A 22,442-nucleotide genomic window follows, 5' to 3' on the forward strand; every position below is an offset into this window, starting at 1 on the left:
CGGGGGGAGGACAGAAGGGTCGGGGGATGAGGACGGGAGGCCCCAGAGGCCCCCAGCTTTATACCAGGGGCATTGGGGGGGGCGGATTGCTGCCCATGAACGAGCGCTGCGAGCGACGGATTGCTTATTGCCTGGGTTGGAAGGTTTTGCAATCACGGCCAAACAAGGGCGGGAGGCGCGTTGAGCCACTCGACCTCGTGTCTTGCCTGCTATGGCGATTCGTGTGCTTGGTGATGTTTGTCCGACGAGTGGTTCACTTAGAGGCGCATGTGTGTTTCTGTTTGGTCTTGAGCCACTCTCCGTCGTGCAGAGGCGTGGGCGGCTTGGCGCAAGTGGGCGCAAGTTTACCTCCAAGTTGACCGTCGACTCTACCAGCTTTCCACTCGCTGGTGGTTGCGTCCCGTTACGTTACGAGAACCCTTCGTGCGACGATCCCTGGTGGATTAGACTTGTGATTAGCTTTCTCGAGCTTCGCGTACAATATAATAACAGGCCTTCTTACTGCCCACTGCGAAGGATCTGCGCATCTGCGCGCTCAAGGGTGCTTGTAGAGCACGTGACTCGCTTGGACCACCCGCGCCAGCCGCTTTGTCTGGCACTGGTAGAGAAGTTCCTGGCATGGGCTGTGGGTCGTGGCCAGCCTCAGTATCAACTTCTTAGCACCGTCTTCACCGCGTGGAGCACAGCAGATGCACGCAAGAAAAGCAGAGGCACAGGGCTAGCCGATATATTCCAAGATATACAGCACGACCAGCGCGAAGATACATACTACATATGGTGCTGCGAAGTCGGTTAGTATGGGACAAAGTGACACTTAGGTGCCAACGCTCACCTGCTTCTATATATACTTCTACTTTCCCCGTATTAGGATATCAGACGTGTTTAAACTTCGGTGTGCTTGTCGACGAGCGGGCTGGCAGGCTTGTCGACCTTCTCTACGCGGCCGTCGTGCCACTTGATCGTGACGCTGCCGTCCTGGTTTCCAAAGTACGCCGACTTGGCCATGTGGCAGAACAGCCCGACCTCGACGATACCCGTGAGCATCTTGATGCGCGTCAGGAGCTGCAAGCATATAGTCAACCCCAATTTTCCCCTCCTGATAGTCCACGTCGCGGTTGGTACGCACTGTGTACGGATCCCTCATCAGCTCCTCCGGGAAGGGCGCATCAATGATGAAGTTGCCGTTGTCCGAGACGACCGGACCAGCCTTGGCCTTCGCCATACGGAGCTCGGCCTTGGGCGACCCAATAAGGTGCAGGTTCTGCAGAATCTTCGTGTATGCGAACGGTACGACTTCTATAGGGATGCCCTGCTTCCACTTTAGTTGCGACTGTGTCAGCACTCCACTGCACGCGCGCGCGTATACACCACCGACTTACGTTCGTGCCGAGCACGTCGGAGTTCTTGCGGTAGTCCGCAACCAGGACGAAGCTAATGCGGCGGGGGCTCAGCGCGAAGCGTGCGGAGACGGGTCGGGGGAACGTACGTGTCAGCAGCCTCTGCGAGGACCTTCTCGCGGAGATGGCAACCTCCTCCACCCTTGATGCAGTTGAGGTCGTGGTCGACCCTGGCACCACCGTAGTCAGTTCATATTCCAAGTCGATATATGCGTCACGCACTCGTCTGCACCGTCAATGGTAACGTCGATAACCGGGTACTGATCAACGTCTCCAAGGAGGAGACCAGACTTGACGATCAGCTCCTTGGATTGGAAGCCCGTGGGGATAAAAACGCGATCTTTGTTGACCTCCTTGCCCTGCGCTACTATGCGCTCCACGACATAGGGGACGGTCGAGCCTGAGTCATGCGCAGGTGAACAGATAGTCAGAAAATTGATTGTGCGAGCTCGTCGTACCGGAGCCAATGCCAATGACCTTCGCGCGCGAGGTTGAGCCATAGTCCACAGGAGAAAAACGAAGCAGTAGGACATTTCGCATACCTTATGCTCGGGGTGGATGTGCCTGTCCACGGCCGTCCATGCCGCTAGACGCTTTGAAGCCTCGATAATCGAGGTCGGCGGGGGAACTGTCCACGGAGTCAGACCTCATTTTGTAAGATCCACTTTTTCGTCGAGAGAGGCGGACCTTTTGGAGGAGGGGGTTGAGCGATGGGCGGGACACTCTGTCCCGCCAGAGTCGCCCGGAGCGGGGAGGGATACACTCCGTCGGAGGGAGTCCTGGACCACGGATCGTGCACCGCGGGCAGGTTTTTTGGGGGAAGGGGGCCAGCAACCATGAGCGACATGCTGGGCAGCGCGCGGGGGGGAGCGAGATGGGGGAGTGGACTCACGAGAAGTCGGGAGTGAATACCGCTGGTGGAATCGGCATGGTGCTGAGCGTTCGGAAATGCCTGAGTGCCGATGAGCTCGACTGTCGGCCGTGTCTGAGGACTGTGCTTGCGAGCGTGCTCGTCGTTCCTCGCGATGCGCAGGACGGTTTCTGGTAGAGACGAACGTGGGCGATGAGCATGAAATATAGCGTCCCGAAGGGGCTTTCTCGCTCTATCTCCCCGCATGGGGTGCGGGCCGAGCAGTGATCTAGCCGCGCACGGCCGCGCTTGACGCCTTCTCGCTTGCCTCTCGCCACCATCTACCCCGTTCTCAACCCCCCGCGGTCTGCTGGGAACAGCCCAGGCCGCGTGCGCGTCGGAGGGACATGAAGGCCATAAGAGGTACGTGTCCCAGGAACGCTCTCTCATGCGCGGCTTACGGCGTTTCCGTTCGCAGGAGTGCTTCTCACCTGGTTAGTCGACTGAGCCACTAGTCTTACCCCGGGGTCGCACGGACATCTGACAGCGAGCGCAGCGATTCGGCGGTGAAGCAGATTCTGCTCACGATGAATGAGAAGCAGAGCTTCATCATCGAGGACTTGGACGACTTCCATGTCGTGATTAAGGCAGACGAGGAGTATCGGGTGCGGCGCGAGCTCGAGGCAGAGGTGCGTTGTCGAGTCGTGGCGGCGTTGGGCGCGATACTGAGACCAGACGATCCAATACAGCTCGAAAAGAACACATATAGTCTTGAATGAGCCATTCATGTTGCTAGTCGGTGTACATACGCGCGTGTGGCAATCAATCTTATCTCGGAGCGCATACCTGCGATCTTGCGTCGTCGCACGGCTCCGTGTGAGCCCAAGAATGGTCGCAAGGAGGCCGTTTAAGCCCGGTTCCCCTCGAAAGGGCGCATATACCCACACACCCGCCACTTCCGAGGACAGCTAGCGAACGACACGCATAGGACCTTCGTGCGTCTTGCGACAATGTGTACTTGGGGTGGCCACTGCACGTAGGCGGATAGCGGCGCGATTGAGGGACATAGACCGAACAAAGGTGCGCCGCATCCTTGCCTTCAGTCTTCTAGCTCTGGCGTTGAGACCATCGTTCTGAATGCACAGACGGCTAGATTGAAGATATGAATGGCAGGGAAGATGTGTGCGACGACACCAAGATATAAGGGTCCAACTTGGATAGTCTTCGGGCATCCTTTTCAGGTCTGGACACATGCATACACCCTTCAAGAGCACCGTGAATGTGCATATATGATCCGAGGCATGGTGTTCGAGCTCGAGGGTTGGGGCGCGAGCTCAAGATGTGATGTTCTCTTCGAGCAAGCATCCCGCAGGAGTCCTCTCGTTCAGAGAGCATCGTGGATGTGTCTTGAGATGATAAGTGCATCTTGCTACTAACCCCGATTATAGCGCTGTATGTGGTATCTTGCGTTCTGCGACTAAGCATTGACATTAGTGCTTAGTCCCTGAATCCTAAGGAAATGATAAGTATCGCGCGACTTACAGAGGTTACAACTTACAGTGACGACATAGGTATGTTCGGCGCTTGTGGATATCGATAACTTGGTCTCTCCCACTTGTGAGTGTCGTCCAGCTGCCCATAGAGTTACAGCTATCTCGTTTAATTATCTTCGAGGCTATAGTCTGTTCAACGCGTGCAAAGCCTGTGCACCTTATCTCATTTCGAGACCATGTCGACGGTAACTGAAGAGGAGGCAAGACGCATCTTGGAACGCCATCGCGGAGGATCGGCACCTATCGCCGAACTTCAAGAGGTGACCCGCGGTGGTTTTGAGTCAGTACTCCTACTACGCAAGCGTATCGTCTGATCGTTTCAACTCACATGGAATGACAGTGCCTTTACGCCAACGAAGGTCTACACCCTCCGAACAGACGATGGCACGTCCTACCTTCTAAAGGTGACCCCATCCGCGTCGGCGACATCAATACCATACCACGTCAACACGCTCGCGACAGAACACACATTGCTCGGCCTCCTCTCCAGCCAAACCGACATCCCCACGCCGACCGTCCACGCCCTCGACACGTCCGAGAGCATCGTCCCATACCCATACCTACTGCTCTCACATCCCCACGGCGTGCCCCTCTCGCACGCGCGTACCTCCGGCAAGCTCTCCGCCCGCCAGCTCGCCATGCTCGACCTCCGCACGGGCGCGTACCTCAAGCAGCTCCACTCACGCGTGCAGAACGACTGGTTCGGGCTGCCCTCGCAGGAGAAGGACGAGCTCTACAGCTGGCAGGAGGCCTTCACGCCGCTCCTCGAGGGCCTCCTCGACGAAGCGCACCGCGCGGGCGTCGAGCTCCCGTACGCGGACCTACGGGTCTGCCTCTCCCGCGCGATCGGCTTCTTCCTCTTCGACGACTGCGAGGTGCCCTCGCTCGTCTCCTTCACCAGCGATGACCACAGCACGTTCGTCGACTTCGAATTGGAGGGGGAGGGCACCCCAGGCGGAGAGGGAGCGGAAGCGGACGAGGAAGAGGTGCGCATCACGTCGTTTGGCGCGTTCGGCCATGCGCTGTGGGGCGACCCGCTGCTCGAGACGCTGCTCATGGACCCGAGCGCGGGGCTCATCGAGGGGTACGGCGGACCGCTCATCGTGTTTGCGCGCCAGAAGACGAAGCGGCTGTGGTATTCGTTGTTCTTGGCCCTTATGGTGCTCGTTCAGGCGAAGCGGATGGAGGCGGAAGAGCACGAGAAGGTCCAGTGGGCGAGGGAGCTGGCAGAGCGGTCTGCGGCTGCTTTGAGGGATGCTCCGTGCTACTAAGTAGTGCCTTCGCCTTGGTTTACGACCACTGTCACTCCGAGAGAGAACACGCCGATCATTCAGCATGTCTTGGTACTCCGGGACTCCATGCCGCGCTGGGCCAACGGTATAGAGAGGTCTCCCCTGGCCTACAAGACAGTGGACACGGCACGCAAGGCTACATCATCTATTCATGAACGTGTGTACCTATGATACAATGAAGTGTGAAAGCAACGATAGCAAGACTAATGGCAATGTAGAATACATCGTCGAGTGAATGGTGAAGGAAATGAAATGAAGCACTGAACCTATCTGTACACCTCGCTAGCGATGATCTACAGCATGTAAGAAGGATGAAGAGGAAAAGCGGACACCTAAGGACTTAAGAGATACACAGGAAAGAGTGGCGTGATAGTGATGCGTTGCGAGGTGTCTGTGCGTGGGTCGGAATGCCCCCAGGCGGTGGATCGGGTGCTTGGGTCTACTGGTGTCGGGCAGGAGCATTCACCAACCGAAGGCTCTGCAACAACGAAGAATATTTGTCAGTGCTGCGGACACCACAAGGAAAGCAGACCAAACCACGCACTCCTCATGAAGCTCAACTCCACCGATCTTCCTCCTGCTGTCTGCGCTGACGTTCGCGACAGCCCTGCGGACGTCCTTACCCAGCCCTGCGGGGCCGCACACACCGACAATGACGCCAGTGGGGGTTCCATTGTCGCTGGTGCGGCTCTTGTCGCCTGTGAACGAGGCCGAAGCGCGATCGATAACGCCTTGCAGGTTCATGCCGAGCTTGGGGCGGGCTGGCGAGAGAGTGAGGCCGGGAGGGAGGGCACGGAAGGGCTTGAGCACGTCCGGGTTGGCGGACGCACGGGTGTAGTAGACGGAAATTCTGAGGGAGGCGGAAGCTTCCTGCGCCTGGGCGATGAGCGAGGAGAACAGGGGGACGAGCGGCGTGAGGCTCGACGGGTCTTGGATGCACCACACGAGCTCCATCGCGCGGACGCGCGAGCGGTACTCAAAGTCCTTCTTCATGAGGTCCTGGATCGCAGCGAGCCCAAAGGTGATACCACTCCCGCCCGCGACGAACATCGCCCCCGAGAAGCTGGAGAAGATGGCGTGGCCGGGGCCGCCGTACGGGCCTTCGACGATGACCTTGACGGTGCCGCCCAAGCCGTTGGCCTCGCCGTAGTCGGCGCGCTGTGCGACCTCGTACAGCTTGTTCGTCCAGTCGCCCGCCTTCTTAACCATGAGGACGAGGCCCTCGCCGCTGGCGCAGCGGGACACGCTCGCGATTGTGAAGGGGTGCGACTCGGCCCATCCACGCAGGCCCATGCCCATGGAGAACACCCGCAGACGGACGTGCTGGCCTGCGCGCCACCCCGCGTTCAAGGTAGGTATCTCGACGCGGGTCACCCCGAGGTCGGGGAGCGGACGGAGGCGCGCCGTCGCCACGCTCGTCTTGATGATACGGAGAAAGCGATCGAGGCCGTACACACCGGTCGCGACGAGGACGTAGGGAATGCAGACGGGGTAGTGGTGGCTGAGCGCAACGCCCATGACGACGGCGGACACGATGTGCGACGGGATGAACACGGCGTTGTAGAAGTTTTGGCGGACAAAGTCGGTTGACAATAGCATGAGCAGGTCCGCGCAGATCAGCGCGACCAGACCCCATGCGAACTTCGGGATCACAATCGTCTGCGCAAAGGACCCATCCATGCTCCAACTGTAGACTGCAAAGATGAACGTCAGCTCGTGTTGACGTTAGTGGAACAAACGCTTACAGTATCCGATAGCATGGACGTTGGCCGCGAGGACGTACACGCGGCCAGCAAAACGATGGAAGTAGTTGAGCTATGCCCGGATTCGCGTCAGAATGAGGTGCGTTCGAACGGTCAAGTCTGCGTGAAACTCACCCGCTCATACCCAAACCCAATGAACATTCCAACAAGGTTGTTCTTCGCTCCGAGGGCGACCACGACCGGGAACTGGCTCACCGCAACGAAACCGGCACGCACGGGCTGCGACAAAGGGTCGGACATGAACAGACCGGCATACAGCATGATGGCTGAGTAGCACACGAGCACAATAGCCTTGCCAATGGTAAGCCCGCCGTGGACGTTCGTCCGCAGAAGAGCGGAGAGCGCGGGGATCAAGGTGGAAATGCCGAGCATATGGGTGGGGAGGCTTGGACGCCGGGACTCGCGTCCGCCCACAGAGCCCTTCCGGACGAGGTTGGAATGAGAGACGTATGTGTGCGAAACGTCCGACTCCGAGGCAGCCCACTGCTCCTTGTATTGCTGGCCGTAGGAGTCGCTGACGTCGTAGCTAGTCGAGGGGTTGTACGGGGCGGAGATGAAGTCCGTCGGGCGTTTGGTGCCAACGCGGGCGGCGTTGACCTGCCCGGCGGGTTCCTCAATGTGGACGGAGCGGAGGAAGTGGCCATCTATCCACTCGCGCTTGTGCGTGAATCGGACTACGGCGCGGGGCAGAAGCAGTAGGAAGAAGACAGCAAGACCGGCAAGCAAGAACATGTCGACATCGAAGACCAGCTCCGAGTCGGTGATAGGCTTCCGTGCCGCACCTCCACCCGCACCTCCAGCAGCGGGAGCCTGAGTCCCGTTGGTCGCCGCCGCAGCGGTCGCATTGGTGGCGTTGAGAGCCGCAAAAACGACGGAACCAGCAGTCAGGATGGGCATTTCGAAGAAGAATAAGGAGTGTCGATGAAAGTGAGCAGTGCCAGGCGAAAAGGGACTCGCGCGTTATACCGGATAACCAAGCAGCAAAGACCCGCAGCCGGCGAGAATTGAGAGGCATGTTGTCCTGGAGGTGGCGGTATATAAGAACAAGCAGCGACCTCGGCCCGCAGGCCATGAAGATCTTTCTAGCCCGATGTGGAAGGCCGCTTAACGGCGGGACCACTCCCTCGTAACCGGGTGAGCAACCACCCTTCTTCTCGGACTCCGCGTTACCTTTCAGGGTCTCGCATATCAGCTTTACTGACCGCCCGTGGCGCAAAGTTGGCGCATGCAAGCAGCAAGCACAATTGATTCCATTATCCGACAAACGGAGCCAATGCGCTTCGTCGTACACGACGTGTCGCCCTGCCGCTCCTCGTGTAGGAGGAGGTTGGGTCCGCAGCTCTCATGCGACCGCCGACAGTACGCATGCCTCCTGATGCCGGTAGCGGCTTCGAGAGTGATTATAATGCCTCGGACTCCAGGCCCCGATTGTGCCAACCGCAGGCGTTTGCGCCCTGCGCAGTTTCGAGCGGCGAGTCCCGGATGTCACACGAACGAACATAAGGTTCACGGAGAAACGTCCTTCAAGACGATGATCGGTTCTCCGTCTCACCCAGATAAGCATCCTTTAGCACTATACTGAATCATGGTCCCCTAGCCGACGAACTCTTCGTGCTCGTGGTCACAGATGCGCTCAAGTGCCGCCGAGTCGGCACTCAGTACTCAGCCCTCAGGCCCTCACTCTCGGTTTCGGGAGGAATCATACGGAGAAATGTTGAGTCGACCGTGCGTCCGACTTTCGGACCCTGCTACCTGGGGTCCAGACAGTCGACTTCGCAGTCAGCCTATCATCGGATAATACGCAGCATGCGTTGACATCATGGACGCCCAAAGAAGCAGAGGGCCCTTGAAGTTCAAGCCAATGGCATTGTAGCTTTGTGACTGCCTCCTGGCATTGTCTTTCAAGGTTCGGTGACCTGTCAATGTCACCCGCAGTACATAGCTGCGCTCCACGTCCTTTGTGGTCTCACATCGCAACAGGGAGAAACCGTCGTGGACCTGGACAGTCCATTGTGATCGAGACGCCAAGACATACTGCGCAGCGCAATTTTGACGGCTTTGCGGACTCACCGTTGCTTGCATGGAAAACATGCGCAGCCGTTGCTACACATGTCGTCCTAAAGGCATGAGTTTAGGATCGTCCTAGGTCCCATATCCGCTGGCGCACACGCTTGGCAAAAACGATGCCCATGCCGGAGATGGTTGGCCGTCCGTGCCGTACGACGGAGGTGCGGATGGATCCTGCTCGTCGCCACACTTCGCCACACTACATAGCTCTTCGCCGCACATATCGCCGTGCGTGATATGCCGAGATCACAGGGCGCATGGTATGGCCAAGGGATGATGTCGCCGATATTAGTGCAGGAATAGCATGGGGCGCTGAACCACTCTGGTCAAGATTAACCACTGTTGTCCGACCACGAATGTATACAGCACATGAAATGAGCAAAAGATTGCTGCAATCCTTCGACCCGGGCGAGGAAGGCAAGAAGTACTCACCGTTTTCCTAGTAGTACTAGGGCCCGCCGCCGTTTTGAGGGAGTGGTACGCTGCCCCTGCTCGTGGTTAAGCATTGCGCTCCACGAGCCAGTGACGTTTGTATGCGATTGATCTGCACAGTGCGCGCATAATAGCCTGAGGAATCCAAGGGTTTGGTAGCAACGATGAAAGGTCCGTGGCCAAGGATTCGGGCCCGTGCGCACAGGGTGAGAGATCTGATCTCGAGCAAACGCCCGCCACACCGCAATCCCACCACACTGGCACCCGAAAGGATCGCGAGTTAAGCATATGAGAGACCAGGAGGGTACATGGATGATCGAGTTGACACACGGGGATTGTCCTTCCGAACCCTCACAGACACTTTGGTTTATTGGTTCAGTGTAGAGGTGAATGTTAGACACTTTGGTTTATTGGTTCAGTGTAGAGGTGAATGTTCCTCAAATATTCGATTGTCAGGCGCCTAGAGGCAGCGAAGGCGTGCCGATACGCACATCGGCAACGCGTTTGCCATCCACCGATGAAAGAGCTTCGGGACGGTTTGCTCTCGCTGGAGAAAAATGCGCAATATGGCAATGCTTCCTGACGATGATGCGCTGTTGCTGCCGGGACCAACATGGGGTATCACTGCTAGCATACACCAACGACTTGGGTCATAAATCAAGAGTATATCCATCAGGCGGGGGTAGGGGGAGAGTAACGGGACCAAGGGGAGAGGAGCGGGCGCGAGCTCGGAGGGAAACGAGAACGCGAGGGGTAGTGAATCTACTACGGGCGGAATCCGGGACCAAGACGAGACAAACGAGCGACAGCGGGTTTAAGGAGAAGGGTATAAGGTAGGAGGCGATGATAGAACAAGTACGACAACGATGTGAGCAATAATGATGCAAAACAGAGTCAACCATAAAAAGACGCCACAGTCCGGAGTCCACTACCAGAGAAGAACATACTTCGGGCTGCTCCTCTGATGCGAGCACGCGCCGCGTGGATGGCCATCACAGCCTGTGCCCGGGCACCGCCCAGAATATCATCGTCAGCGCGACTGTGCACGAAACGACGAGGACCGACACCCAGATCGCACGGCCGAGCAGGAGCTTCTTGACGTATGGCTCGCGGATGTGGAGAGTGCGGAATGGCGTGGACTCGGACTGGCCGAGGAAGACGAGTACGGGATCAAGCTCGTACTGGTGGGAAATGAGGAAGAGGATGGCAAGTGTATAAGGGATGAAGAGCTATGGGTTCGGGTCAGCGCAAAGTCATCGAGAGGGCCAAAGAAAAAGCACGTACGAAGAAACGCTTAGACTTAGGATGGACGTCAAGGAAGATGAGAGAGAAGCCGGCCGCCAGACCGATCCAGAGGATGACAAGACCCGCGATCAACCTGACGAGGGCCGACACAGGCGTCAGGTTCCCGAAGGCCTTCGCGCGCAGGAACCGCGGGAACGCGTCTTGCTCCATGGCGCGATAGCAGTACTCCTTTTGGGCATGGAACATGTCCGGGATTTGAGCCATGAGCGACATCTCGCTCTGCGTCTTCGGCTCATGCGTGCTGCTCAGCGGGAAGGAGTGGATGCGCAGTGCGGGGGGCAGGTAGATCTCGTGGTTCTCATTCGAGCCTGGAGCAGCACCCGCAGGGGAGAGGTAGCGGTAGAAGATGCGCTCCGCGGACGCAATGAGGTCCTGGCGGGTGATTGCCTGGGAACGGGGAATGATCGTGGGGGCGCGCGATGCGCGTTTGAAGAGGGTGGGCGTGCGGCCAGAGAGGGAGAAGGGGGTCGTAGAACGTGGCGGCTCGGTGGTACCGACGGCCGTCACGCCTGGCGAGACGGAGGTCATGCGGGGGCTGGGACTGCGAGCGGCCTTCTCGTCGCCCGCCGCGGCCAGGTTCAGCCTATCCTGTTCGGAAAGCATCTCACCTGTACTCGCAGTACTCCTCTTCGTCCCCGTGTGCGGATTCAGCCCTACCACCGTGCCGTAGATAGACCCTCGCCTGCGCGCATAGTCCCAGTACTCCGGCCAGTCCTCGCGAATCGCCCTGCCAGACTTGCGCACGTCCTTGAAGTATGCGCGACATAAGTTCTCGTGCTGCTGCACGTCAAGCCAAAAGTCCAGGATATCTTCTGCGCCTTCACGTTGCAGGAACAAGCTGTGACACAGAGTTGAGTCGATCAGACATGCGGAGTCCGCTGCTTGACGACTCACTAGAACATGAACAGGTCTACGGGCGGGCGTGTTCGACGCGACAGAACCTCAGTGAATGTGGGCAGACGGTTCTTTCGATCCTTTGCCCAGTCATCTTGGCGGCGTTGCTCGTCGTCCATGCCGGCGTTGTCGCTGTACGCGACGATGAGGAGGGGGTAAAAGGAACAACGCGGTCGTCGCGTTGTGCGGCTGGCGCTCAACAGCACTTTTCATACTCCGATTATTCCTTGACAACAACTTCAACCACGGACCAGACAGCGTTGTTACCTATCTACTGACCGTGCGAAAGTAATTTCTTAGTTGACTACTATCGAACTCACAGTACTTGAATAAGTATCGCTCTTCGTCCACTGCATCGACCATACCTTGTCGGATGTTCTACTGCCGCTACTTCTCTTCCACACTCTAGACAGAGCTTGCAGACCCTTCTGTGATGGCGACAGTGAATAATATGCTAGCGGGCATTGTTCCAGAGGCCGGATCTTCCGCTGGTCTCCCCTTCGACCTCCAGAATTTGCCTGTCGGCCAGCTCGAGTCCTTGAAGTTCAAAGCAAACCAAATCATCGAATCTATCCAGTTGCTCCAGAGGACGGTAGAGATGGGAGGACAGAACGTGATGCCTGCATGGCCGGACATACTCTCGAAGTACAATATCCTCCTTTCGCAATCACATAACCTCTCCATGTCCCTGCTCGCAGCCCACCAGGCAAGCACCGCTACCCTCGGGAACCCATACGAGAAGATCGCACTACACCCTCGTGTCCCGCTGACCGACGCGCAACTCGATAACGAGCTCATCCCCCTCCTCCGCAACCAGCAAACCACCGACGTCCTGCGCTACGAGAATGATACCGTCCGACACCTCGCAGAACACATGGAGACCAAGGGCTCGCTCGGTGTGCTCGGACACGCGCCGCGGCCTGGCGGCAAGCACCCAGAGTACGACGATGTCCTCCGGGAGTGCGAGCAGATTCGCGCCGAGCATGACGCGCGCGTCGAGCGCGCCACACGCGCCGTCACGATGCTCCGCGAGAAATACGACTGGAAGGCGCGTGTCGCGGTCGAGCAGGAAGAACCGGAGGAGCTTGACTGGGACCCGCGACTACCTGGAGGTGGTCCTGCACCGAGTGAGGGGGAAAGCGCTGAAACCCCAAGCGGGAGGCAGAGTAGCGACAGCGACGAGGAAGAGGAGCTAGAGGAAGTCCTTGGGAACGGCGAGCATACACCTGAGGGTTCTCAAGGTCCGCCGACACCTATGGCGGTGGGGTGAGCTGACGATGGGGTTGCGTGAGTGTTTGCTATTGTTCAGCAGACGATGAGTTTCACTTACACCTTTCAGGTGCGCACTTGTACGATGTCTAATCTCTTCGGACGACCGAGGATAATCATAATACAATTGTACTATATACTTCCTATGGCTTTCTGCATTGATTACTCTGGCACTACGAAGCTCTGGACGGAAAAATTGAGTATATCGCCCGTGTGGTCCAGGATCCTTTCTGAATAGCCTTGACCTTCCTATCTGGCATCGTGCACCGGCTGCCATAGCCTCGCTCTACCAACAGTGCACTGGCAGGACAGAACTTCAGACGGACGCGTCATAAGTAGGAGTGTCCCTACTGCTTTCCTGGACCTTCAGCAGCAAGGTGAGCATTGATCATTCGGCGATGCAGTATAATACTGATAGTTGGGCCAGAACCTTACCCCAACCATGTGGCTCCTCCACGATCGCCCAGAAGTGGGATGGCTCCTCCAACCTCCTTCGTCGAAGTTTCGGAAGAATGCGAGCAATCATGACTGTATCTGCACCCAGTCTTAGGGGTTTGAATGGGTCCGAATCTCAAGTCAATCTCTCCCAGGACGTCAATGGGCCTGGCGCATCGTTCAGCTATGCAACTCCGCTATACCACGGCTGAAAGCGTGGGTCTCCGTCCTGTCAATACATGGCAGGCTCGCTACTGTGCTCATGAAGTCCAGGCACCTCACGTCTTCCCCATCACGTTCCTCAACGTCCGCGAGGATCAACATCGGATTGTGCATCTTAGGGAATACCGGCGGCACAAGAGCGTGGTTCGCAGTCGGGTCCATGCGTTGGTCAGGCGGCGGTTAGTTCATCGAGCAACCATGCAAAGGATCCGGATCCGCTTGAGGCCCACTGTGTACTTCCATGACTCCATGTTCCTCAGTGACATGGGCATCTTCGACGTATACCCAAGGGTCCGTCGGTTGGTGACGTGGATCTATTCATACTTCCGGCTGACGGTACCTCCCCGGCGATCAGAACAGAATATTCAGAGCATCCCACGAGTACTTCCTTGGATATTCAGGCTGTTATCTTCTTCCTGGTGCTCTATTGACTGCTCGCCTGCCCCCTCATCGTCAATGTCAGACGGTGTCCCTGCGGCTTCTCGCACTACGCTGTCTTCGGCACCGATACTCGGTTGTTGGCATACTTCTCACCAACACTATCTTGCAGGACGTTCATTTCTGTCGTCTCGTGGTGAGGCTACGTAAGGGCGCCTTCTAGCGCGGCGCTCGACCCTCCGTTAGCCCCTTGATCGTCGTCTTGCGAGCACCGCCAAAGTATTCAAACGCACTGCCGCAGGCAAACTTCAAGTTCTCCGAGGACCGAAAATCTCACAGGACCTCAAACTCGCTCGTCTTATATCCGTCACAAGTTGGGCATGTCTCCGGATCCCTTTCCTTGGGCTTTCGGTGGTTGATCGTATTGAACGACAGTGAGTGCTCCTGCTAATGCACTAGCCGACGTTGACATGGCCCTACCGTCTGTTCACGCCATCCCGAATTGATTCCAGGTTGCCTCAATGTGGCTGCTGCGAACGAGCCGGGCAGAGTTGCACTATTTTAACAAGCCTCCTCCGAAGTTTGCCATCCTTTCTCACACATGGTCGGACAACGAGCTGTCTTTCCAGGACCTCCAAGCACTCCACTCAGTCGCCACGTCGTCCAGTGACAATCCGCGGTCCAGAGCATCCTCGAAGATCCGGGAGTGCTGTATCTACGCGGAGTCCCAGGGATATGAGTGGCTTTGGATCGACACATGCTGCATCGACAAGACCAGTAGCGCAGAGCTGTCCGAGGCGGTCAACTCCATGTACCAGTGGTACGCATCCGCCTCGGTGTGCTACGCTTACCTTCAGGACGTCCACGCCGAGGAAGACGGGAGCGTTTCCGATACATCATTCCGGCGAAGCAGGTGGTTCACCCGGGGATGGACCCTCCAGGAGCTCATTGCGCCCAAGGACGTCCACTTCCTCTCCGCGGATTGGCGATGGCTCGGGACGAAGCGGATGTTCGCCGCATTCCTCGACCTCATCACCGGGATCGACTCGGAGGTGCTCACTTTCGACAGGCCCCTGACGTCTATCCCGGTCGCGAAGCGGATGTCGTGGGCGGCGCGCCGACAGACGACAAGGGTGGAAGACGAGGCGTACGCGCTCATGGGTATCTTCCAGGTCAGCATGCCCACAATCTATGGCGAGGGCCGGCGTGCATTCCGGAGACTCCAGGAGGAAATCATGAAGAGCTCTGCAGACCATACCCTGTTCGCGTGGGGTCCCTCCCTCCCGTTCCCTGGACACTTCCAGTGGGCTCCTTCTGGGCCTTGTTGCGACTCCCCGGGCACGGACCGCCCATACTTTCAAAATCTCCTGGCAAATTCACCATCAGACTTCATGGGATTCTGCGGCATCTCCGTGATACCAGGCGAGGACTTTGAGGGCACTCTCCAAAGCCGTGAGGTCTGTGCCTCCGAAAAGGTGCGGTTAAATGTCGAGTTTGACTTGCAGCACCTACTAAGCTGTTCTCTACTAACAGAGGTCTTCGTTTATTCGTCGTTCGATCACGGTGACTCGAGATCTCCTGGCCCAAGATTCAATCGCCCCCAAGAAACCCACGATTCCACTGAACGCTCAGCATGTCGCAGACTTCACCGTTACAAGTCTTGGTATTCGAGCCCATCTCCCAGTCATCGAAGCAGGCCCCATCTCGGTAGCGCTGCTAGCATGTCGTGGCACGGTGGCTAGCGGGGCTATCCTCGCTCTCATTCTTCGACGCGTCTCGGAGCAATCACCTCTCTATCGAGTTGGTAGCAGTCTCATCGTGGACTCAGAACGCTCGGTGCTGTCTGTAGCCACCTCCAACTCGGGAGAGGGTGGACACCATGCTCGCTGGATACTCTTAGACCCAGCGGACGTCACCACTCGGCGACTACTAGGCCTCTCTGCCTCAAGTCCCACCTACCGATGGACGGACGTCTATATCAGACAACACTCGCCAATGGTCCATGCAGACCAGCTACTCGACCTCGGACCTCGGGTACTACTCTCTTCCTCCTCTCCTTTCGACTCCAAGGTGGTCGACCCCTGCTGGGTCGCGCTCTTCAACCTCGGCATCGCATGGCTGGAGCAACACGGGTTCCGCAGCGAGGATCCATGGCTCTACGGCGTGAACCGTCTCGAGCCCTCATCAGTCCTCACGTACACGTTCACGCACGTCTCTACCCACGCGCAGTTCAAAATCCATGTTGGCCAGTGTTTGACGTGGGAGGTATGGTCTCGGCTCTGGATCACCGTAGAGTTCGCCACCCAGTCCTCCGAGTCTGAGTTCGGAGGCGAGCTGGTCGACCCCATCCATCGGTCTGACGTTCGGCTGCGTTGTGAGAGGGCGCACCTAGGAGATTGGTGCCGGGACGACAGCATGGTGACCTGCCCTGTGGGCGTCGACGAATCCGCACCATTGCAGCGCATTGCGATGTATAGTCGCATCTTCCAGCCGAGGGCCTTTGGTGCATCCTTGCAATTGACTGTGCTGGACAAATCATTGGACCCGCGGTCGGCCACGGTGTGGATCTTCCCAGATATCGTCCCGAACGAGCAGATAGTCATGACGGAGTGCTGAGGGCCGCGGTGAGCTCACTTGCGAGAGGTGCCACGTGGGACATACAGGACTGCAATAAGTACGATATACGGAGTGGTCATTCTTGGCTTTATCATACGGATGAAGCGTGTAGAACTAGGGTACAAAGATGCTACTTAATGTAAGCTGTAAGCATCCTGGAAGGGGAGAAGAAGCCGAGCATAGATGACAGCGTGGTCGGTGGAAGGAGCGTGGTCAACAGCGAGCATGATCGGCAGCGCGTAAGTGTCGTCAAAGGACTCAAGCCTGCTCAGACTTTGCAGCTTTATATTCCTCCAACTCCTTGTGGTATTGGTCGGTGTACCGCTGTCCAGACGTCTCCCTGTCAGTCATAGAGCAAGCAAGTATCCGAGGAGCAGATACGTACTTGCTTCTCCTGAGCAGGCAGTTCATGCCACATCTTGCCAATCTGGGCGGCCCGCTTGTTCAAAGCCTCCTTGGTAGACAAGCTGGGATCGAGCTCAACGCTGTCGCGCACTTCCAACATGTACCTAGAGGGCCGTCACAACTGGGACCATTCACTGACAAGGGGCGACGTACCTCATGTATGAGCTCAGAGGCCGTTTGTTACGAAGGTGTGTGGGCATGTGGATGAGGGGCTTGTTTTCGGCCCTGCGCTTTACGTTGATGGCACGGAGGATGCGCGGGTCGGTGTTCTTGTACCACTCCTCCTGAGTCTTCGCGAAAGCCTCCTTCAAGGACTCCGCTTGTTCGAAGTAGCGCTGTCACGTATTGGCGACATGTTGACAATGGGTACACATAGACACGTATACACAGGAGACGTACCTGCTTCTCGGCCTCGCTCAACTGCTTCCAGCGCGCCGCAATCTCCGTAGACTTCTCACCGAAGGTGCCAGTCTGTCCAATCTCCTTGTACTGCTCCCGCAAGAAGAGACTGTAGGCCGTGGTTGGCTTCACCGGCGGCAGCTCCGACTTCTTCACTTTCACAGCTGCAACGTGACAACCCGTGTCAGGTATACGCGGGCGCAAACAGAGCACAGTGACGCACCCTTGAGGCCGTTTTTGAAGCGGGCCTCCGGGTCGTTCGAGTCGTCCTTCTTGGGTCTGCCAGCCTTCGCAGGTTTCTTCTTCGTCGCCGTAGATTTCTTCGCTGCAGCTTTCTTCTTCGGAGTCGTCTTTGACTTGGCAGACTTGGACTTGGTCGACCCCCTCTTCGCGGCGGGTTCGGACACCTGTGCGGTCGTCAGGAACGTCCGCGCAACCAAGAGCTGGCGCGCACTGAGCGCGACACGCAGCCCAGAGACGTTCGGGCCGAAAAAGCGCGGTACGACGCGTGTAACGAGGCGGGGGAACATCAGGACTCAGGAGAAGGTGGAGGTATGTTGGAGGGAACCAACGCGACCGCCTAGCGGATTTAACGTATCAACGTTCTAATGGCCAGTTACTGAGTTACAATCTCGCAGTAAGTAATTATAATCGAAGCCTGATCGCATTCATCCTAAGGCGACCGAGGGCGCTTAACAGCTTGTCCTTCGCCATGTCGTCCTTCGCGAAAGCACTGTCCCCCGCCGTCAGGGAAATCCGCATTCTATGCTGTCAGACAGGTGCTGCGTCAGCGGGAGCACGGTGAGCAGGCCTATCTTCCCGACGGCGACACGAGTTAATGTGTTGCAGGCAATTCATCACCTCACATTACCCTACGCTGAAGCAACACAACCCCGACCTTCCCATTCTCATCCGTCAGGCGAAGGGGACTCCTGCTAGGGTGTTCGCGAGATTTGGTGCGCCTCATATTCCTTCCTTGTATCGTGAATACTTGGCTTACCTGTGTCGTCCAGACAAAGGATTGGAGAAGCACGTAGAAGTCGAGGGTCTGTCCTCCTCAGACGTTGCGTCGCGTATCTCTCAGTTGCTCGGCTCTTCATGAACGACTTTTTTGTTGCGATGCAATTGGACGTCTGTGACTAGAGGCCAATGGACAGACTTCACGACAGGATCGGAGCTCAGGCGGTGATTGCAAACAAGTGAAGGTGCGTACCGTAGGTCCCCGTACTCTCGCAACCCGCGATTCCCTCGGTCCCCCACCATCGCTGCAACGAAGGTTCATACGCGCGACGGGGCATGCAAGATAGAAGCCCCTTCGAGTAGGTCTGCGCGAAGGACAATGGGCGCTTGTCACCCTATCCCGGCCGACGGCCGTCGTCCTCCCCTGGCTAGAACTCGAACCCTTTCACTCCAGCAGCCGCAATTCCCCCAGACTAGCTGAATATCTGTTCTCACTTTGTCCACAATGGTCGAGCTACATGAATAAGTAATCCAAGCCCACACTTCTCCGCTCCGCACCAAAGCCGGCCACGTCAGGAATCGCCGCCCCCAGAGTCGGAAGCGATTCAATGTTGACAGGGGCAAAAGGAGCACTGCTGAGGCAACCGCTACAGAAGGAGCCTCCAGCTCGTTCGTTTCCGCATCTCAACCCGCACGATGTGGTATTACAGGAGCGGTCCACCCGTCGATGCCAGAGAAAAACTGGTAAATGGCAGCACTGGAGTTCATGCGACGACTAGGCTCGACGACTTGGACTTGCGGTAACAAGCGAACAACTAGCAGGACATGAGGCGTCCGTGGGGCCGCCACTCGAGACATTACAGCTGCCCGCTCCTCGCCCCTTTGCAATGCCTCAGCCCCTTCTTGTGGTATGTCGTACCTACACGTACCCTGCTCGCGAGCCCAACTATCGCTGCACATATGCATTGAGATCAAGTGAGGACCGATTCTCTCTGCCCGCGTCAGCCGTATCATCGTGCCGCAAGTAGCCGAAGTTCATCAAGCTTCGCTGTCGGAGAGGCTTCAGTAACGCCGCCCTGATAGGGATCGAGGGGTCATCAATATAACTCTTCCACAATCCACCACCACCACCACAGAGCATCGCGCATTCGAAATTACACTCATCCATACTCCTCCAATGCAACTAGTTTGGTTCATTACGGGTACGTGTCCGATATGATTCAGGCAGTCGTGGCGCTGAACGCGTTGTCCCAGGTGCATCCTCTGGGTTGGGATATGCCCTTACACAGCGTATTCTCGCTCGTGGCGACCGAGTCATCGCTACGGCACGCAACCCCCGGGCGCTGGATCCTCTTCTCTCGGAACCCACAACTGATAAGTCGCGTATACAAGTCCTCAAGCTGGACGTGACTTCACCATTGGCCATTCTCCAAGAAACTGCGCAAACCGCAGTCGAGAAATGGGGGCGCGTGGACGTCCTGATCAACAACGCCGGCATCGGAGGCGAAGTCGGCGCGAGCGAAGAGCTTGGGTGAGTCGCCCGCTACGGGCATCTTCTTGGTCGGCCTTATGGAGTCAAGGTGCTGAACGGTTTGCAGAGTCGACTGGTTGATGCACGTGATGAAGACAAACTACGCAGGGGCTGTGAACGTCACGAATGCCCTGCTTCCTCATATGCGATCGCGACGCGAAGGGACGATCATTCTCGTAGGAAGTCGATCGGCGTATCGGAATGAATTCCTCGTGAGTTCATCGCCTCTACTATGCGCGTCTGTCTGACTATCTGGCAGGGACCTGGTACGTTTGCGGAAGTAAGCTTGCAGTGGGCCCTCGGCTGACTTGTCTCACAGTTGCCTACGCTGCTTCCAAGGCGGCTGTGCACTGTATGGCCTAGTCAGATTTCCGTATAGGTTTCGTCTAACCCTTTCGCGCCTTTGACAGCATACGGTGAGACCCTCTCCGCGGAGGTAGCCCCCTTCAACATCCGCGTCACTGTCGTCGTTCCTGGAACCTTCGACACGCCCCTCGCCCACCCTATTATTGGCACTCCCATCCCGGACTACAATTCCGCCCGCGCGGAGCTGGCACGTCGCGTCGAGATGGCGAAGAACATGCCCAACAAGGGCGATCCCGTGAAGGGGATGGACGCGCTCGTGGACGCCGTGCGCGGGGAAGGACGAGCTTCGGGCAAGACGGGGCTGCCATTGTGGCTGTTCCTGGGCAGCGACTGCATCGCGGACATCAAGGGCCGGGCGGACAGGCTGAAGAGCGTTGCAGAGGAGTGGGCGTCCGTTGGAAGTGGACTTGGGCAAGATGACCCGCCAGCGTCTTGAGGTGGTTAGAGCATTCCTTGTGTCATAGTCCGTGTCCTGATCGTGTAGCTATCACAGATATCGTCGCATCTGCATCATGGGCTCTCGGGTCGGAGTAATGCAAGAGATGAATTTGATTGTTCTGGGTGAATGAAGGCTGCGCAGCACTAGTGCTGCTGCATGGTACCGGCTTCTCGCGTCGGAGCGCTGTCGTATCCACACTCCGTGCACATCGGTCGGGATCAGTCCGTCTTCTGTACTTCAGCGGGACCGCTTCCATTCTGCGTAGCATGGGTTATTAGCCCGTTGAATCTCGGAAGTTGCGGTCTCGTGTAGGAAAATTACGGACATCGTATGCCACCATTTACCTACGTGAGAGCGTCGAAGCTCACACAACAAGGCCACAAGTCGACGATTTGGATGTCTCAACTAGATAACTCCGCAGCGCCCCCGGGAAACGTGGTCCTCTCGTGGCCTACATCCACAGGGACGCAGTGTGACGCTAACGTCTTCACTTGAGGTACGTAAAAACAACATGATTGATGAATGTATGGCACAGTAGCGAGGACTACGTAGTTGACAGTCTACCGTAGACTGGGGCGCAGCACAGGCCAAACGGAGTGATTAAGGCCTTGCTCAGACTCCGAATCCGAGCGACGCTGTGTATCCCGAGTCACACTATTCAGAAGGCAGTGAAGCTGACACTTCTTGGATAGGACCGCACGCCGGATAGCGTCCACATGCCTTTCATGCGATGACAGCACCAAGGGTATCTACATAGCACTGTAGCGTCGGCATTGCGCGTCACCGGAGCGCTAAACCACAAGGGCGGTGTATGCCATACATCCAGATATTCTGCGTCATTCGCATCGACGGGTATTTAGCAGGATTTGCGGCACTGGGCCGTCTCTACAACTCCCCGCTTCACTACCACCTCACCACCATGGACTCCTATGAACGAACACTCAACCAGCGCATCCTCGGCGCCGAATCCACTTACCCCGTAACCTTTGGCCAGCTCGGGGTCGGCTATGACGACCACCGCGATGCCGAAGCATTGGACGAGCTGGTCGTGAGCCTCATCGAACTGCGGCGAAAAGCTCCCGACGCGTACTACGTCCTCGTACACGTCGCGGCGACGGTCCCGACCGGTTCCCACCAGACGATCGGCTACATAGCCATTGACGACGTCCCGTCCACCCAGTCCGCGCCCCCAACCGACTGCCTCCATACCCTACTGCAGTCGATCTCCCGCTCGAAGCCATCCAGGATGCCGAGGGCGCAGGTCATCGACGCACGGCCACTTCCTCTCGATGACCCCTGCTTGCGCCGGTACGCCTTCTCCGAGCCATGCCCCCTCGCATGCGTCATCGCTGCGGGGCTCTCCCTCGGACAACATATCCCAAGTCCAGGACACGGCAAGCCGTCCAGCTCATGGTGCGCCGCGCTCATGTACTGGCTCCTTGTGGACGAGGAGTTGAGCGAAAAGGAGCCGTCCATGGCCGGGACTCGCGCCGTGGAGCCCATCTCGAGTTCCCAAGTGGCTATCGATCGGAGACGCTGCGGAAAAGATCACGACTTCAAGCATAGGAAGTTGTCAACGGGATGGAGGACTGAGGTCGAAAAGCTGGAGAAGGAGGTGGCGAGAGAAGGGAGAAGGATGGAAAGGGCGAAGGCGTGAGAAGGGGGAGGGAGGTTTGGACCGGCCAGAAGGACTCGGAGATCGTGGGAGGTAAAAGCGGCTGCAGAACGCTGGCGAACTGACGGCGGCTTCCATCGGATATTGCATGGACGTTCCCGTTTCGTGGAGGATATCTTAGCAATGATTCATACTGCACTCCTAGGATTCATACGTTTAGCATGCGGAGACGATCTAGATGTCGATTGTGCGTA

At 57.3% G+C, this 22,442-nt stretch overlaps 12 protein-coding genes across 12 annotated transcripts; 8 read left to right on the forward strand and 4 right to left on the reverse strand.

Moving 5' to 3' along the window:
- Positions 1-725: 725 nt before the first annotated feature.
- On the reverse strand, positions 726-2,479 carry L226DRAFT_253486 (ribose 5-phosphate isomerase). Its single transcript, XM_067673287.1, has 9 exons — positions 2,085-2,479; positions 1,940-2,025; positions 1,856-1,874; positions 1,620-1,797; positions 1,487-1,567; positions 1,380-1,431; positions 1,127-1,318; positions 833-1,062; positions 726-780 (listed from the first exon to the last, which is right to left on the reverse strand). Exons 1-8 carry the CDS (start codon positions 2,242-2,244, stop codon positions 883-885), a joined length of 948 nt encoding a protein of 315 aa, XP_067540142.1. The 5' UTR covers positions 2,245-2,479; the 3' UTR covers positions 726-780; positions 833-882.
- A 175-nt stretch (positions 2,480-2,654) lies between these two features.
- L226DRAFT_609978 (nucleotide excision repair TFIIH subunit) lies at positions 2,655-3,026 on the forward strand (the record flags this gene model as incomplete). The annotated part of the gene is made up of 4 exons (XM_067686108.1): positions 2,655-2,670; positions 2,726-2,741; positions 2,804-2,936; positions 2,997-3,026. The coding sequence occupies 4 exons, from the start codon at positions 2,655-2,657 to the stop codon at positions 3,024-3,026; spliced, it is 195 nt and encodes a 64-aa protein (XP_067540143.1).
- Positions 3,027-3,976: 950 nt separating this feature from the next.
- Positions 3,977-5,071, forward strand: L226DRAFT_567663 (uncharacterized protein; the record flags this gene model as incomplete). The annotated part of the gene is made up of 2 exons (XM_067684061.1): positions 3,977-4,080; positions 4,141-5,071. 2 exons carry the CDS (start codon positions 3,977-3,979, stop codon positions 5,069-5,071), a joined length of 1,035 nt encoding a protein of 344 aa, XP_067540144.1.
- A 334-nt stretch (positions 5,072-5,405) lies between these two features.
- On the reverse strand, positions 5,406-8,002 carry L226DRAFT_531335 (incomplete iron reductase). The gene is made up of 4 exons (XM_067680056.1): positions 6,970-8,002; positions 6,838-6,907; positions 5,637-6,786; positions 5,406-5,570 (listed from the first exon to the last, which is right to left on the reverse strand). Exons 1-4 carry the CDS (start codon positions 7,750-7,752, stop codon positions 5,555-5,557), a joined length of 2,019 nt encoding a protein of 672 aa, XP_067540145.1. The 5' UTR covers positions 7,753-8,002; the 3' UTR covers positions 5,406-5,554.
- A 7-nt stretch (positions 8,003-8,009) lies between these two features.
- On the forward strand, positions 8,010-8,535 carry L226DRAFT_253579 (uncharacterized protein). The gene has a single exon (XM_067673288.1). It carries the CDS (start codon positions 8,081-8,083, stop codon positions 8,435-8,437), a length of 357 nt encoding a protein of 118 aa, XP_067540146.1. The 5' UTR covers positions 8,010-8,080; the 3' UTR covers positions 8,438-8,535.
- A 1,496-nt stretch (positions 8,536-10,031) lies between these two features.
- On the reverse strand, positions 10,032-11,719 carry L226DRAFT_502210 (uncharacterized protein). Its single transcript, XM_067677869.1, has 3 exons — positions 11,554-11,719; positions 10,639-11,497; positions 10,032-10,583 (listed from the first exon to the last, which is right to left on the reverse strand). The coding sequence occupies exons 1-3, from the start codon at positions 11,670-11,672 to the stop codon at positions 10,347-10,349; spliced, it is 1,215 nt and encodes a 404-aa protein (XP_067540147.1). The 5' UTR covers positions 11,673-11,719; the 3' UTR covers positions 10,032-10,346.
- Positions 11,720-11,903: 184 nt separating this feature from the next.
- On the forward strand, positions 11,904-12,996 carry L226DRAFT_531336 (uncharacterized protein). Its single transcript, XM_067680057.1, has 2 exons — positions 11,904-12,840; positions 12,893-12,996. Exon 1 carries the CDS (start codon positions 12,005-12,007, stop codon positions 12,821-12,823), a length of 819 nt encoding a protein of 272 aa, XP_067540148.1. The 5' UTR covers positions 11,904-12,004; the 3' UTR covers positions 12,824-12,840; positions 12,893-12,996.
- Positions 12,997-14,202: 1,206 nt separating this feature from the next.
- On the forward strand, positions 14,203-16,473 carry L226DRAFT_609983 (HET-domain-containing protein; the record flags this gene model as incomplete). The annotated part of the gene is made up of 3 exons (XM_067686109.1): positions 14,203-14,291; positions 14,370-15,332; positions 15,391-16,473. Exons 2-3 carry the CDS (start codon positions 14,379-14,381, stop codon positions 16,471-16,473), a joined length of 2,037 nt encoding a protein of 678 aa, XP_067540149.1. The 5' UTR covers positions 14,203-14,291; positions 14,370-14,378.
- A 40-nt stretch (positions 16,474-16,513) lies between these two features.
- L226DRAFT_531339 (uncharacterized protein) lies at positions 16,514-17,840 on the reverse strand. Its single transcript, XM_067680058.1, has 5 exons — positions 17,501-17,840; positions 17,278-17,441; positions 17,032-17,213; positions 16,859-16,982; positions 16,514-16,797 (listed from the first exon to the last, which is right to left on the reverse strand). Exons 1-5 carry the CDS (start codon positions 17,805-17,807, stop codon positions 16,732-16,734), a joined length of 843 nt encoding a protein of 280 aa, XP_067540150.1. The 5' UTR covers positions 17,808-17,840; the 3' UTR covers positions 16,514-16,731.
- A 133-nt stretch (positions 17,841-17,973) lies between these two features.
- L226DRAFT_550915 (NADH dehydrogenase, alpha subcomplex, subunit 2) lies at positions 17,974-18,795 on the forward strand. Its single transcript, XM_067682787.1, has 3 exons — positions 17,974-18,078; positions 18,127-18,233; positions 18,291-18,795. The coding sequence occupies exons 1-3, from the start codon at positions 17,990-17,992 to the stop codon at positions 18,377-18,379; spliced, it is 285 nt and encodes a 94-aa protein (XP_067540151.1). The 5' UTR covers positions 17,974-17,989; the 3' UTR covers positions 18,380-18,795.
- Positions 18,796-18,962: 167 nt separating this feature from the next.
- L226DRAFT_502221 (NAD-P-binding protein) lies at positions 18,963-20,582 on the forward strand. Its single transcript, XM_067677870.1, has 6 exons — positions 18,963-19,439; positions 19,492-19,768; positions 19,836-19,980; positions 20,028-20,034; positions 20,088-20,120; positions 20,179-20,582. Exons 1-6 carry the CDS (start codon positions 19,415-19,417, stop codon positions 20,568-20,570), a joined length of 879 nt encoding a protein of 292 aa, XP_067540152.1. The 5' UTR covers positions 18,963-19,414; the 3' UTR covers positions 20,571-20,582.
- Positions 20,583-20,903: 321 nt separating this feature from the next.
- On the forward strand, positions 20,904-22,303 carry L226DRAFT_253647 (uncharacterized protein). Its single transcript, XM_067673289.1, has 2 exons — positions 20,904-21,069; positions 21,266-22,303. The coding sequence occupies exon 2, from the start codon at positions 21,385-21,387 to the stop codon at positions 22,228-22,230; it is 846 nt and encodes a 281-aa protein (XP_067540153.1). The 5' UTR covers positions 20,904-21,069; positions 21,266-21,384; the 3' UTR covers positions 22,231-22,303.
- The last annotated feature ends 139 nt before the right edge of the window (positions 22,304-22,442 follow it).

This window comes from Lentinus tigrinus, assembly GCF_003813185.1.
Source record: "Lentinus tigrinus ALCF2SS1-7 unplaced genomic scaffold L226scaffold_4, whole genome shotgun sequence".
NCBI classification, from domain to species: Eukaryota; Fungi; Basidiomycota; class Agaricomycetes; order Polyporales; family Polyporaceae; genus Lentinus; species Lentinus tigrinus.

Excerpts from the sequence above, each read along its gene's own strand:
- L226DRAFT_253486 (XM_067673287.1), bottom strand. The coding sequence starts at position 2,244 with ATGTCGCTCATGGTTGCTGGCCCCCTTCCCCCAAAAAACCTGCCCGCG. Across the intron at positions 1,319-1,379 it reads CCGACGTGCTCGGCACGAAC|TGGAAGCAGGGCATCCCTAT; the intron begins GTAAGTCGGTGG and ends TCGCAACTAAAG. Across the intron at positions 1,063-1,126 it reads TGATGAGGGATCCGTACACA|CTCCTGACGCGCATCAAGAT; the intron begins GTGCGTACCAAC and ends ATATGCTTGCAG.
- L226DRAFT_531335 (XM_067680056.1), bottom strand. The coding sequence starts at position 7,752 with ATGCCCATCCTGACTGCTGGTTCCGTCGTTTTTGCGGCTCTCAACGCC. Across the intron at positions 6,908-6,969 it reads TTGGGTTTGGGTATGAGCGG|CTCAACTACTTCCATCGTTT; the intron begins GTGAGTTTCACG and ends ATCCGGGCATAG. Across the intron at positions 6,787-6,837 it reads CGTCCATGCTATCGGATACT|TCTACAGTTGGAGCATGGAT; the intron begins GTAAGCGTTTGT and ends TCATCTTTGCAG.
- L226DRAFT_253579 (XM_067673288.1), top strand. The coding sequence starts at position 8,081 with ATGCAAGCAGCAAGCACAATTGATTCCATTATCCGACAAACGGAGCCA.
- L226DRAFT_502210 (XM_067677869.1), bottom strand. The coding sequence starts at position 11,672 with ATGGACGACGAGCAACGCCGCCAAGATGACTGGGCAAAGGATCGAAAG. Across the intron at positions 11,498-11,553 it reads GTAGACCTGTTCATGTTCTA|CTTGTTCCTGCAACGTGAAG; the intron begins GTGAGTCGTCAA and ends TCTGTGTCACAG. Across the intron at positions 10,584-10,638 it reads CTAAGTCTAAGCGTTTCTTC|CTCTTCATCCCTTATACACT; the intron begins GTACGTGCTTTT and ends CCGAACCCATAG.
- L226DRAFT_531336 (XM_067680057.1), top strand. The coding sequence starts at position 12,005 with ATGCTAGCGGGCATTGTTCCAGAGGCCGGATCTTCCGCTGGTCTCCCC.
- L226DRAFT_531339 (XM_067680058.1), bottom strand. The coding sequence starts at position 17,807 with ATGTTCCCCCGCCTCGTTACACGCGTCGTACCGCGCTTTTTCGGCCCG. Across the intron at positions 17,442-17,500 it reads CTTCAAAAACGGCCTCAAGG|CTGTGAAAGTGAAGAAGTCG; the intron begins GTGCGTCACTGT and ends GTCACGTTGCAG. Across the intron at positions 16,983-17,031 it reads CCTCTGAGCTCATACATGAG|GTACATGTTGGAAGTGCGCG; the intron begins GTACGTCGCCCC and ends ACGGCCCTCTAG.
- L226DRAFT_550915 (XM_067682787.1), top strand. The coding sequence starts at position 17,990 with ATGTCGTCCTTCGCGAAAGCACTGTCCCCCGCCGTCAGGGAAATCCGC. Across the intron at positions 18,079-18,126 it reads GCTGCGTCAGCGGGAGCACG|GCAATTCATCACCTCACATT; the intron begins GTGAGCAGGCCT and ends AATGTGTTGCAG. Across the intron at positions 18,234-18,290 it reads TAGGGTGTTCGCGAGATTTG|ACAAAGGATTGGAGAAGCAC; the intron begins GTGCGCCTCATA and ends TGTGTCGTCCAG.
- L226DRAFT_502221 (XM_067677870.1), top strand. The coding sequence starts at position 19,415 with ATGCAACTAGTTTGGTTCATTACGG. Across the intron at positions 19,440-19,491 it reads ACTAGTTTGGTTCATTACGG|GTGCATCCTCTGGGTTGGGA; the intron begins GTACGTGTCCGA and ends GCGTTGTCCCAG. Across the intron at positions 20,121-20,178 it reads TTCCAAGGCGGCTGTGCACT|CATACGGTGAGACCCTCTCC; the intron begins GTATGGCCTAGT and ends CGCCTTTGACAG.
- L226DRAFT_253647 (XM_067673289.1), top strand. The coding sequence starts at position 21,385 with ATGCCATACATCCAGATATTCTGCGTCATTCGCATCGACGGGTATTTA.